The 12787-nt window shown below is 43.2% G+C and overlaps 1 protein-coding gene across 1 annotated transcript in view; it reads left to right on the top strand.

Moving 5' to 3' along the window:
- BMP6 (bone morphogenetic protein 6) overlaps positions 1–12787 on the top strand; it is an 87641-nt gene that overhangs the window by 65051 nt on the left and 9803 nt on the right. Inside the window, exons 3-4 of the mRNA XM_086901270.1 lie at positions 9780–9928; positions 11115–11312. Of these exons, the coding sequence (XP_086757396.1) occupies positions 9780–9928; positions 11115–11312 (347 nt within the window). The remainder of the gene's footprint in view (positions 1–9779; positions 9929–11114; positions 11313–12787) is intronic.

A 12787-nucleotide genomic window follows, 5' to 3' on the forward strand; every position in this document is an offset into this window, starting at 1 on the left:
TGAAGAAACCGTATAATTTAAGAGGTTATAGCTTTTGATCATCCATCCACTTACTTGCTTTTACTGGGGTAAAAAATGTCCAAAATGTTTTTTTTCTCCCCTCTTGTCTCAGCAGATTAATTTGAAGTACAATATTCTCTTTTCCAGTTCAGAACACCGGAAGGTTAAATTATAAGGAAAAGAAAGCATTGGGTTTTGAAAGAACTTGCTAAATATTTGTAAGGTTTCTATTGAATTTTAGAAAACATCTTATGAGCCAGAAAATAACAGCTGCCTTTGACTTAAAAAAACAAAAACTACTAAAAAAAGTTGTGTCACACTTCCTTTAGATTAATGGTTTTGAATAAGAGCCTGATTTTTCCTGACATTTTATGACATTTTATTGCATGAGGGGGAGTCTGTGCAGATCTTGAAGTCTAGCTGGTGAACTAGCAAGTGAGAGACAGGAGTTGATGTTGCACCTTTTTCATCTTTTTGTGCTGACAAATATTCCTTCTGGTAAGGACAATTCATCTCTAAGGGCTGCAGAAGGTGCCTGTTCAGTTAACATTTGCACTCTTCAGAGAAAGTTCAAATGCACCATGTTAGTCTTGGCTTTTAAGAGATTAACAATTGTCTGGGGCAATTTTATTGGTAGCTCCTAAAATACTTGTGGGCACAAATGATTCTTAAGAGGGCAGCTGGCATGTATAGATTTAAAACAGGAGTCTACAAGGGAAAGGCAGCATGTACCTCTGGGGCAAAAATAAAGAAAAAGGATCCTGCCTGCTTCTGTCAAAGAAAGTTTGGCAGGGCAGGAGATAAGAGAAATCTTCAGTAAATACAAATCTTCACCAAAGCTCAGAGCCTGGAAATATCCCTTGGCTCCAATTAAGTGTAATGAAGTGGCTTAATTCAGTATTACTTGAGCAAAGGGAAAAAAAAGCTCATCTGGACAGTAACAGCATGAGCTTGTGACTCCAGCCCAGATGTGCACTGCTGCACGGATTCGTGAGGCATTGCTGGCTGCTCCCTGATTGCTAAAAATGGAACCAAGCCTGAGGCTAAAATTTCTGCCAGTTACTGAATTATCAAACTGATTTTTGCCACTGTAGACAAGGCTAGTATCAGGGACTATATGGGCCTGTTGGAGGCTGTCTTCTAGGCAGACATGTATGGAAGGAGGGCATGAATGATCAGAGATCAATGCTGATTGAAATAGCATAACACCTCTGGGCAGAAGTGTGACCTTGTCCCATCAGAAATATGAAAAATATACTTGTGGGGGCTCCAGGCAGTGAAACTCACATTGAGGACAGTGTGGTCTATGTACATTCTCTCTCAAATAGAAAAACATTTTTAATACTGACTCACTTGTGTCAGTAATATTTTCATCTCCCCATTCCTTCCACTCTTTCATAAGGTAAGAAAAATAGTGCCTAGAAACGAAGCTTTTGTTTTTTAACCAAACTGTGGTTAATGGCCACATTTTGTCATAACACAAACTGTTGGAGCTGTCAGTGGGATGCTGCGAGGAGATTAATGAAATCCTCAGGATGGATGGGTCAAGCTTGTGGCCAGCCATCAGCGGCATGCAGTTTGGATTGTGTGGAGAAGAGGCTTCACCAGGCAGGGCTGAGGTGACATCTGGTTTGCTTTGAGGAGGATGACTGGGTTTTGAAACAGGCTGTGGGCTCTGGGGGCTGGTGCTGGGAGAGGGAATGGGCAATACATCTGGCGGATGTTGCTGCCCTTCAGCTTCTGATCCCCCAGAGTTTTAAGAGGCTGGGCTGTTTGAACACTAGGGTGGGATCTTTTTCTTTCTTTCTTTCTTTTTTTTTTTTTTTTTTTTTTTTTTTCTCCTTTGCAATATGCAGAAAACAGGGATGTTTGCCAAAGCACCAGTTTAGGAACGCAAGTGGTGTCAGCTTCCAGGTGCTTGTCCCACCTTGGCTGTATCTGATGGACTGTTTAATTTCAGCAGACAGGAGCTACACAGCCTCAACTCTCCTCCCTTATGTAGTCCCAACACACAGCTAAACCTGGCACCTAGGCTTGAGTCTAAAGTGCAGGACTGATTCTGTGGAAGAACCAGCAAAGCCATCTGTGATTTCTGGTACTTCTTGGGAGTGGAATGCCATGTAAACAAGACCTTTACAAAGGAAGGGAAGAAATGAGTTTTTCCCTGAAAACAGATCATTATTTAAACAGTTTCTTTCTCGAAACATCCATGCCCTCACCCAGAGAGGTGTCAGGTCAGGACTAGGGAAGGCAGTTTATGGTTGATCAAAGACGTTAGTCCTTGGTTTGGATCATCAGTATGTTTTCAAGTGTAAATATCCTGCTAATGCAGACCTCAAAACACTCCCACACTGTCCAAACAACTGATCTATGAAAAACACAGTGGCCTGTGTTAGTGATCAAAGGAAGATACGGTACGTTAATGGTCAGTTTATTAAACAGTTTGGTTTGCACCCAGAATGAAATATGGGAACATGATGGTCAGGAAGATTCCTCCTACATGAAGAGACATGTGTGGACATAAATGTGCCCTGCAGAGCGACTGCCTGGGGACCATGTTCCTGTTCTACTGAACACAATTCCTTAAGGGTTAAGGTACTTGTTGGTTTTAGCTGCCAGTTATAGTGGTAATAAAGTCTTCCTCTTTGCAACAGGATATTTATACAAATGCGATCCGAGCTTCTAATCTAAAGGGCAAATTGATTCAGCGGCAGTGTTTATAGCTTAGAAAATAAATAACCCTCCTCCTCCTCTGGGTTTTGGAATGGGTTGTGTAATACAAATGACAAAGCTAGCATCAATCTGTTTCAAGTTGGGGTCAGATTTGTATATAGTGTGCATATATTTGTATATGATAGAGTTGTTTCCATGATGCTATAGAGAGGCGTCCGTCCTCATCCCAGCTCAGCTCCCACTGTGATTTGTTGTGTTTTAGGCTGGTTGCTTTAGAGCAGTTTGAAAGTCAGAGTTATTCTGGGTGAAACATACTGGTTTCATAACCAGCTAGCATCTTCGATCTAAACTAAAGAATGCCATATCAGAATGCTTTATTTCTTTACTTAATGGACAAAGATAAATACTAACCCTTTGCCCTCTCCCCCATCTTTGTGCCTCAAACTGCATTTAAACTCTGAAGTGTAATACTATAGCCATCACCACAACTAGAATACCCCTTTTTCTTACAGAATTGTTGTAAAAAGAAAAAAAAAGATAAATACATTTTTTAATCCTATGAATTAGATTATTTTTATTTTTTTTTTTTACTTTAACTATTCCAGCTGGTAAAAATATTAATTCCTCAGATCTGTAAAGCTCAAGACCTTAAGTTGAATGGGTTGGGACACCTTTGCAGCCAGATATCTGTGTTGACTTTACTGGGGATTATCATGGACCTGTAGGTTGAACTTGCCATAGTCATAGTGTCTTCTAGCTCTAGGCTCTGATTTTTCACTCTTTGCCAGAGGCAGCTCTGAAACCTGGGTTTTACCCTGCTGCTCTCTGGTGAGTCTGGAAGACTTAACCCTCTGCCCTTGGAGGCTTTGCTACCAGGGGTGATGGACAGACCATTTTCGGCACAGGGTTACCCATGACATGGAGCAGTGGAGGTGCCAGACTGAGCTTCCCCATTCCTTCTTGTGCTTTTCTATGTCTGGATGCACCCAGGATGGCTTTCCCCTCCCTATGCTGAATTGCAGACCTCGTCCAGAATGTCCCAACATCTTCATTCCATGCTTTTTTCCTTTCCTGGCTCTCAGTCCTTGCAAATCAGTGCCCAGCTCCTGGCCTTCTCTTCCACCTTGGAAGCAACTTCATTTGTAGGTTGACATTTCTTCATAGCTCCTTCTTTGTTTCTAGAAAACCCTTACAGGCTGTGTACATCACTCCTTGCCTTCTGACCCACAGGTGGCATAGCTTCTTCAGGACAGTTAAACTGAACCTCATTTCTCATGAAACAAGAGAGACTGCCTTTCTTTTCCATGGCAGCTCACTCCAGGTGTTGGTATTCCCCTGCCTGATGCTCTCTGTAAAGTGGAGCACCAATAGATTACATTTACTATGCTGCTGTTAAATCTTTGGAGTGCTGGTCATTTAGATGCACTAAGTTGTTAAGGTTTTGTATTCCATCTCTTGGCAGTACCTCGTGCCGTGGGAGCTCCACATAAGGTCCATGCTATAAGCAATAAACACTTTTAAATTTGAAGTAGTGCTTACATCTACTGTAAGATGGGGTATCTACAGGTCTCAAAAGGCTGCAGTTTCAAAGTTTTATCTATGTGGAGCTCCATCCAACTCTGTAAGACCCACTCAGTTGTGGATAAGAGTTATTTGCCCATTGAAAGTAGGTAAGAGTAAATAATCTTGCTAGTTTGCTCTACGCAATATAAAGTTTTACAGAGAGCTGAAGTCACCGCAAAATAAAGACGCTGATCTTTCTGAGGTATGCAGAAGAGTATTTAGAAAGTGTATTAATTAAAATGTAGATTCCACACACTTGTGTGCAAAATTCCCTCTTGAGAAACTGCTGCTAGGCAGTCTAGACTATTATGTCAACTTGTCTTTGAAGAAAAGTAAACAAAAAGGTTGAGCCGAGGAAAGTTTTAGAGACTTATAGTAATTAATGCTTTGGTAAATGGCTGTTGATGCGTAACAATCCTTTAAACACCTGGGTAATTGCAAGCTTTGAAGTTGGGCCAAAAGCGTTGTTCCAAGACGTGTAATTAAAATACGAGACCTTTAACTTGGTCATTTTGAAGGTGAGATTTCTGTTTGTTCTCACTGTCTCCCTGGTAAAACTTCTGTCTGTTCAGGGAAAGATGGCCAGGGAGGGTGGGAAAGTAAAAAAACAAAAACTTGTTTAACAGATGCTTCTTTAAATTTAGCTTTTTATAGCTCTGGTGTTTTTCCTGTAGCAAAGTTCCATGTTGTAATGTGTATCCAGAACAGAGAAATTATTTTAATGTGAACATTTCACTAAGTATAGTAACTAAGAGAAACCACTTGACCTGGTTACTAATTTGAATAAATTCTAATTTAATTAGTGTTCAATTAAAGAGAATTAACACCCAGAGATGTTCTGCTGAAAGGTTTACACAGAGGTTTCAGTTAACAAAATATTTATCTTAGAGGGGGAAAAGCACTGAAGTAAAATGCAAGCTGTTTCTCCTATAAATGCCCTGAACACATGGTTGGGATGCCAGCATTAAGAATAGTAGCTATATTTGATATTTATATCTGACAAATCTGCTCTCTGAGGACACTGGAGCTAAATCCTACCTTCTGAATTACACAGGCCATATTTCCTCCAGTAAACTGTGTATTCTCTTCTGTTTATTGCAGCCACTTGTGATTGCTCTGTTGACCTTTGCTTCTCTGTCTTTCTCCAAAGTCTTCTGAAGGCCATGGAAACATTCCCATTTATTTCTTGATACTTGAGCCATACTTCAGGGCCTTGATGTGGAACAAAGACCTCCTGTTTCAAGCTGGGAGTCTCTAGTTTGCATCTTCCTATTTAATATCCTCTCCTGTATCAGGAAAGTTGTTTCAGCTCATCACCTCTGTTTTTCCCATTCACTTGCTTCCCTTTAATAATAAAAGGTTAATACATATTATGCCTGCAGCAGCCTTCCTATGGAAATCAGAAACTGGATTCATCCAGATGGTCAAGCACCATAAAGATGAAAATAAAGATGAGACTGTTAGGCACATTAGTGACAATGAGGTGGCAGTAGCTGTGGAAAAACCCAGAGGCAGGTTTAGACAGAGAGTATGGTAAGAAGCTGCCTGTTTTGGTGATGAAATTTATCTTCTGTGCATTGAATTTTAAAGTGCTATGGAGGTGCCAGAGGTCCTGTGATGTCCTTGACATCTGGGGTAGTTTGGGCATGAAACCTTTGGACTGACTCAGCTTTCTTCAGCCTATGTTGAGAGCAGATACTACTTCCCTTCTCTTCAGTGATGCTGGCTCATAAATTTATTCCAGCTTTAATTTTTCTAGTTTTTCTTTTTCTTCACACTCCCTTCCTGTTTCCCTCAGATTCCATCTTGCCTCTGTTGTTCTCAAAACCCGAAGCTTTCAGACACCCTTCCATGGCTGTGACCACATACGCAGTTGCTGCTTCCCCATGGAAGGCCACTGCCTGCCTCACTGCACAGGATCAATGTTGTCACTTAATGACTAGAAATTCAAAACTTTGTTTTGTGTGACTTGCTCAGTATATGATCCGTTTCTCTCTTTCTTGTCCACTCTTAAATTTTCCTTCGACTGTGGGCTTGTATCTGCTTATGTGTAGTGCTCTTCTGAATGGTGTTTGGCTGCTTCCTAAACTATTTCTCTTTTGGACATGGCTATAAAGCCTCATTCTTCTTGTGCAGATGAAAATCTTTGCAATTCATTTTTCTCTGCAGACTTTTTATCCAAGGTGTCTCCATCTGGTCCTTACATGTCTCTGTGTCCCCCATGACTGCAAAACACCCTCCACCTTTCCCTGTCTAATGAGATGTTCTTTCCTTTTGACCAGGGGCTGAGATGACATATTCTTTCCCTTTGACCTTCCTTCCTATTTACCTTTCACCAGAGGCTAGTAGTCTGGGAGATTTCCCAGTTTCGATTTAAAGATCAGACATCATACAGCTTTTTTTTTGCAGAAGTAGCAGGAGTATCTCCTAGCCACGTGTCTGTAGGAAAAGAGCAGATTCTCCTCAGGTGATTCTTGGTATTTGTTTTACTGAGGGGGAAAGAAGGGGAAAGTATGTGTCCTGCATGAAAAAAGTCCAGAGGATTTTGTTGCTAAGAGCTGAATCTCTGCTGAGCCTTTGTGGGCAGCAATTTTCAAGTACTTACTGCTTGGCCAAATTTGAGGTGATTTTCCTAAGTGGGGAGGGACATATAAGATTCCTATTCTGAAAAATATAAAGGAGTGGTTAAAGACACACAGTTAAATAGTTGGGAGGTTTTTTTTATGTGAGTAGTTTTTTTTCTTTTTTTTCTCCCCCTCCCTCCTTAATTTTGTCTTTAGAAATAGGTGACTATTTTTTTAAAACCTTCATGCCAAAATGGAAACTAGTAATGATATACAGTTCTGTGCAACCTGCTGTGGCCTGGGTGACAAATGTTGATTGAAAAGGGGATTAAAGAAAAGGTATTCAGATGTGTTGCCTACATGTCCACTATGCCCTAAAATACTTGTGGGGTGAACCTTCAGCGTTGGCTTCATCCAATGAATGAAACAATGTTTTTTAAAGAATGGAAAAGTCATCTAAATAGCAGAGCTGATTGAAAACCAGTCCTGTATGAGACTTTTTGCAGAGACTTAACTGGAATGGAAAGCCTGATGTTCCATTTTTCTTCATTTTACAAAGGAATAAAAATATTTGCAAAGGGAGAGTGACAGACTGGGATAAAATGGTCCATTCATGTTTGGTAGAGTTGTTCTTTGTCAAGCAGTTTTTTACTATGTTTGTGGAGGACACTAAAATGGGGGATACCCACTGGAAGGCAAGTCTGTATTTTAAGTAATCTAATAATTGTGGATTTAGGTTCAGTGTGAGGTGGGGTGGAGGGAAATTTGATTTGGTGGAAAGAACAATTGCATTTGGACATGAAAAATCATTGATGTACATACACCCTAGGGAATGACCTTGTCCTTTGTAGTTCAGCAGCATGAATCTAAGGATTATAGTAGATCACAAGGTGAACATGAGTTAACAGTGTGAATCTTGTGAAGAAGCCAAAATCACATTCTGAGGTGTATTAGAGGCACAGTCTGTGAGATGTGTCAAGATTATCCTTCCACTGTACTCAGCATCAGTGAGCCGTGATCTGAGCTGAATCAATAAAAAAGCAGTGACAGAAATCAAAGTCTATAAAACAGGGCTTGTTAAGGAGAGACTGAAGATAATGTTGTAATAAGAAGGGGATATTGCTGTGACATTTAAGTTAGATAATAGTGGGGGGAAAGAAATGTCACATGAAGCCCATTCAATTTCCTGGAAAGATGAGAGAGTTCCTGAGGCTGGAGATATACGAGATCAGGTGAGGCAAACATCTCTCAGGAGCAACATTGATGTAGGTGATTCCGCCTGGAGTTCAGGGGAATGGGCTACATGATGACATGTGGACCATTTTGGCTTTACAGATCTCTGATGTCCAAGTACCTTCCCAGAGGTCAAGGCAGTGGGAATGTAAACTTTCAATCTCCTCTTCATGTGTTTTTAGACCTGACTTCTCCTATGTGTGTGTGTGTTTCAATATTCAGGAGGGTTTGCTTTTAGAGTTCCTGGGATAGAGCAGTTACAAAGGACAGAGAACGGGAAGCAACTGGTGTGAGAGGGAAGGTTGGAACAGGTGCTAGGAAAACCCCTTTTCAGATATAGTTGGAGAAGCCCAACATTTAAGTCATATTCAGAGGCAGGAATGATCTAGAAATTCATTTCTCTCTTAAAACTGGAGAGGGAAAGAGTGGTCACAGCTGCAGTTGCTGTTTGCAATTGCCTTTAAGTAACACTTCACAACAGTTTACATACACTGCCTGGGAAAGCCCAAATCTCAACCTTAAGGTTTCCAAAACATGTAGCAGCTGACCAGCCATAGCTACTTGCTGCTGTTGGAGGTGAAGGTCAAAGTTGATCATGAGCCCTCTTCCTGCTGGAAGAACGGTGGCAAAGACTCCTGTGGGAAAGGCTGCTGAGTCAACCACAGTGTGCAGCTACCAGTGAGGTAGGAGAAAGCCTCCATGCTGTAAAAATAGCCGCACTAGGAGCTCTAGTACACTTTAGTGCTTATTTTTCCATGTGTGATCTCATGCAAACCAAGCTGCTGGGCAGTATGACATAGCAGTTGGCCAAAAATAAAATGTAACTCAATCAATTTTTTTTTTCTGAACTTAACCTTTGGTGGGTAAGAGAGACAGGTACCCTGTTTCCTCATTTACATTGTTAGAAAAAAAATGCAGGGGGAAAAAGAGATGAAGATGGGATTGACACCTGATATGCATTTTGTAGTAGGATAGGGTAAAGGGTAGGAATTGTAGGTTTCTTGCACAGGAAAGTTACATCTCTAATACAGTAAGAAAATGTACATGGGATTTCTCTGTGTGCTTCTGCAGCTGATTTCATTGAATAGAGTTTGGGTGAGTACTTGGTGCTGCAAAAAAGTTACTGACTTAAAAGCAATTGAAGCCAAAGCCCGTGAAGGTGATGCAAGACAGCCTTGGAGGTGTTCAATCCTTGTTGATAAGCCTCAGAAAAATGTTTTTAGAAGCCTTTAGAGGTCCATTTCCCTTCACTCTTTGATGCTAGGCCAGTTGTTTATTTGGTTCTTTATTCTGGTCAGTTGAGGTAAGCCTGTGTTTGTGTATGGTGAGCTTAAACCATGACACCCCTGTGGCAAAAGTCATTGAATGCCTGCTCATGCCGGTGGTTCCACTGGCTGTGAATGCAATAAATGTCTGAATGAAGTAATGTCAGGGCTAGCAGTACGCTCTTCAGGAAGAAGGGTGCCTTACTAGTCCCTTGCTGGTGGAGAAACAGACAGCCTTGAGGATTAGGATTGCTTTCCTCCATTTTAGAAAATGGTAAGAACCTTTATAATCCTGAATCACACATGTGGAAATTCACATGTCTCATGGCAAAACTCTGGATACAAACAGGCAAATTTGAAACATTGTTTTGTTTTAGACCTTAGTATGACTTAGAACTATTTCAGATTTTGTTTCTGTAACAGCAAAAGCCAGGAGAGAGAATCCCCAGCCTCACAATCTTGTCATTACCCTTCTCTGCAGGGCCTCTGACCTGTTTCTGCTGGACACGCGGGCGGTGTGGGCGTCGGAGGAGGGCTGGCTGGAGTTTGATGTCACTGCCACCAGCAACATGTGGGTGATGAACCCCCAGCACAACATGGGACTGCAGCTGAGCGTGGTGACCCGGGATGGTAGGTTAAGGGCCAGGTAACACGAGTCATCCCTCAGTCTCCTGGATGCTGTCTAGAAGTTATGCTAACAGAACTCAGCTGGAATGGGGCAGGGTGAGCACCCTGCCTTTGTAAGGCAGCTGTAGCCAACACCACGAGCAAGATGTCTGAGGGCACAGGTGGTGGGATGTCCTGGCTGTGTTGATGGACATGTCTTTCCCCATAAGTGAGGTCAGGTTTCTCTCGACAGTACCAGGACCAGCTGGTGGAGGTGGGTTTGGGTGTGGCCCCAGTTTCTGGGTAGGAGGTGGAAGGGGGCATGGAACTGGGATGCCATGTGGGGTGAGGTTTAGGGATGAGAGAAAGAGAAAAGGCAGATACATGGGTGTCTACCTCCCCACGTGGGTTTATAGCAGCCCTCTTGGCTGCTGTGGCGGCTGTTGATGCTCAGATCTCATCAGAACTGACATGGGAGAGCTGCTGGAGAAACTATATGGTTTCTTTGTGGGGCAGCAGCAATGACAGCATTTCACAGCCTACAGAAACTTTGAAAGGTGGAAGAGATGCAAAAGAGCATGAATTGCTTTGGAAGATAAGCAGTGGGGAGGTTCTAGATGAGCAGAAGGTGACAGTGGCATTCTATAGGAACGTCTCCTATTCTATAAGAACCAGTCTCCAACCTTGTTTTTTTTCTACTGCTTCATGCTGGAGTTTGGTACACCTGTGATGTCAAGTAAGACTAGAGGGGCTGTCCACTTCTCCCCGAGGAAATATTAGTGCCAACCTCTACCTCCCCAGTGGGCTGAGAACCCATCACTGTGCTCCTGGCAAAAGAACACCATCTTTTTGCCTTCTTCTGTCCCAAGACGTCTCCCAGTCCCAGGTCTGCTTCTTGTGTTTCACAGGCAGCAGGACTCATTTCATGACACATCTGAGTGTAGTGTTTTATGTATCTATCTATATAACTTTACTGCCAAAATGGGACTAGAGATGCCTAAGGGGAACCAAGGAATCAGATGCTGCAGTGAAGTATTGTCCAGCATGGGTGGAGTGCTGTCATAAAAATGTCCATAGGTTGTGGTGGCAGGAAAGGAACGTTTGGTGTTTAAAGAAGAGTATGAGCAAGAAGAGAAGACACACTGGCTATGGGGATACCAGGCTGCTGCACCATTTCTCTAACACTCCCTTTTTTTTGTTTGGCTTGAAGGTTTCAGCGTAAACCCCAGAGAAGCAGGGCTGGTAGGGCGAGATGGCCCTTACGACAAGCAGCCTTTCATGGTGGCCTTCTTCAAAGTGAGCGAGGTTCACCTACGCACCACCAGGTCAGCGACCAGCAGGCGCAGGCAGCAGAGCCGAAACCGCTCCACCCAGACTCAGGACGTTTCCAGGGTGTCCAGTGTCACAGGTAATCATGGAATATGGGTAACCATGGGAATCGTGCAGCTCAGCCTGGGATAACTTCTTGTGATGGCTCTGGTTGCTTTGGAGTGCAGAAGCAAGAAGGGGGCTGTGGGGTGGGATGCTCTTCCTTGGGGGGAATAGGTTACATCTGCAAGGTTGTGGAAGAGGAGGTCTCACATAATGGAACTTACAGGAGTCCTCTTGAATCCAGCCTGGAGTCCAGACCCACGTGTGAAGTTGCATTCATTGAATTCAAGGCAGTGAGGTATTTTAACCACAACACTTGTGCTTGTAGGTTGCTTGCTATGTGCAGTATTTGTCAAGAATTATGACCTGTGAAGTGCAGTATTTAAAAGATTCTATCTCTGGATAGAAAGGTTATATCTGTGGAGAGGTTACATGCTGCAGGTACTATACAAAAACCTCGTGAGTGCTGTCATGGGCTGCTGGAGCAATAGAGAAATAATGGCATTTTGGCAAAAATTAAGAATCTTCTGTCTTCTAAGTCTTGTCTGTTTTCCATTACCAAAGTGCTACGAGCCCTTCATTCACTGAGTACTTTCTTTCTTCTCAAACATTTCAGCCTATTCCAGGCTCCTTGATTAATTTGCTTATGCTGCCCCCTTCGTTTCCAATAGGATCCCTGCTTTTCCCATGTCTAGAAATGACCATGCCCCATGGAAGAGAGGCAGCTGTATTTTTTTAGTCTATGTCCAAACACAGCTGAGAGACATGAGCCAGCATTGCTGATGCTTAGCTGGTGGGAATCTGTAGGCTGTTCCCTGCTCTTTCATGCTTGGGTTGTGGGTGAGCCATGCTTGCACCCAAGGTGGCTCCATGCTGCAGGGAGCAGAGCCAGGTTGGGAGCCCTCCTGGGCTGGCAGCCAGGGTTTGTGCACGGCTGTGTGTTGACTCAGCTCAATTGCTCCAGCCCAGTGTGGTGATGGAGTTGCCCTCTGGGTTAGTGCATGCCAGCAGCAGCTGGCCACTAGCAGCCTTTGCATATCCTTGTGGTGCACACTGCAGCATGGCTGTGGGTTCCTGTGTGTGGGTTCTAAACTACTACACTATGCCATGCCATGCAAGTGCCAGACTCGGCTCAGTGTGACAGGTCCCTTCGTGGATTTTAAGGGCAGGAGGAACAGCTCAGTTCTGCAGCCCAACCTCCCCAGGGGAGGCTGGCCGGTGCCAGCGTGGCATTTCTGGAGGAGTTACCATCTAATCTGTGTTATCATCTAATCTAATCTAAGTTGTGAGACCTGCTTTGGTCCTGGTCTCCTTCAGTGCTGGTCTCTTTCCATGCTGCAGTTTTAAAGCTGGGCAGTCGTAGCTGCTTGCCGAGTTACTTTCCTGCATGATGAGCTTGCCAAGGACACAGGTAGTTTATTCAGCTGGGTGTTGTAAACCCAGCTGTTATGCAGGCAGCTCTCCCACTTAGGTAGGTTCAGCTCCCTTCACAAGAGCCAATTTTTTAATGCA

Source organism: Cyanistes caeruleus, chromosome 1, assembly GCF_971803275.1.
Source record: "Cyanistes caeruleus chromosome 1, bCyaCae1.hap1.1, whole genome shotgun sequence".
Classification (NCBI taxonomy): Eukaryota; Metazoa; Chordata; class Aves; order Passeriformes; family Paridae; genus Cyanistes; species Cyanistes caeruleus.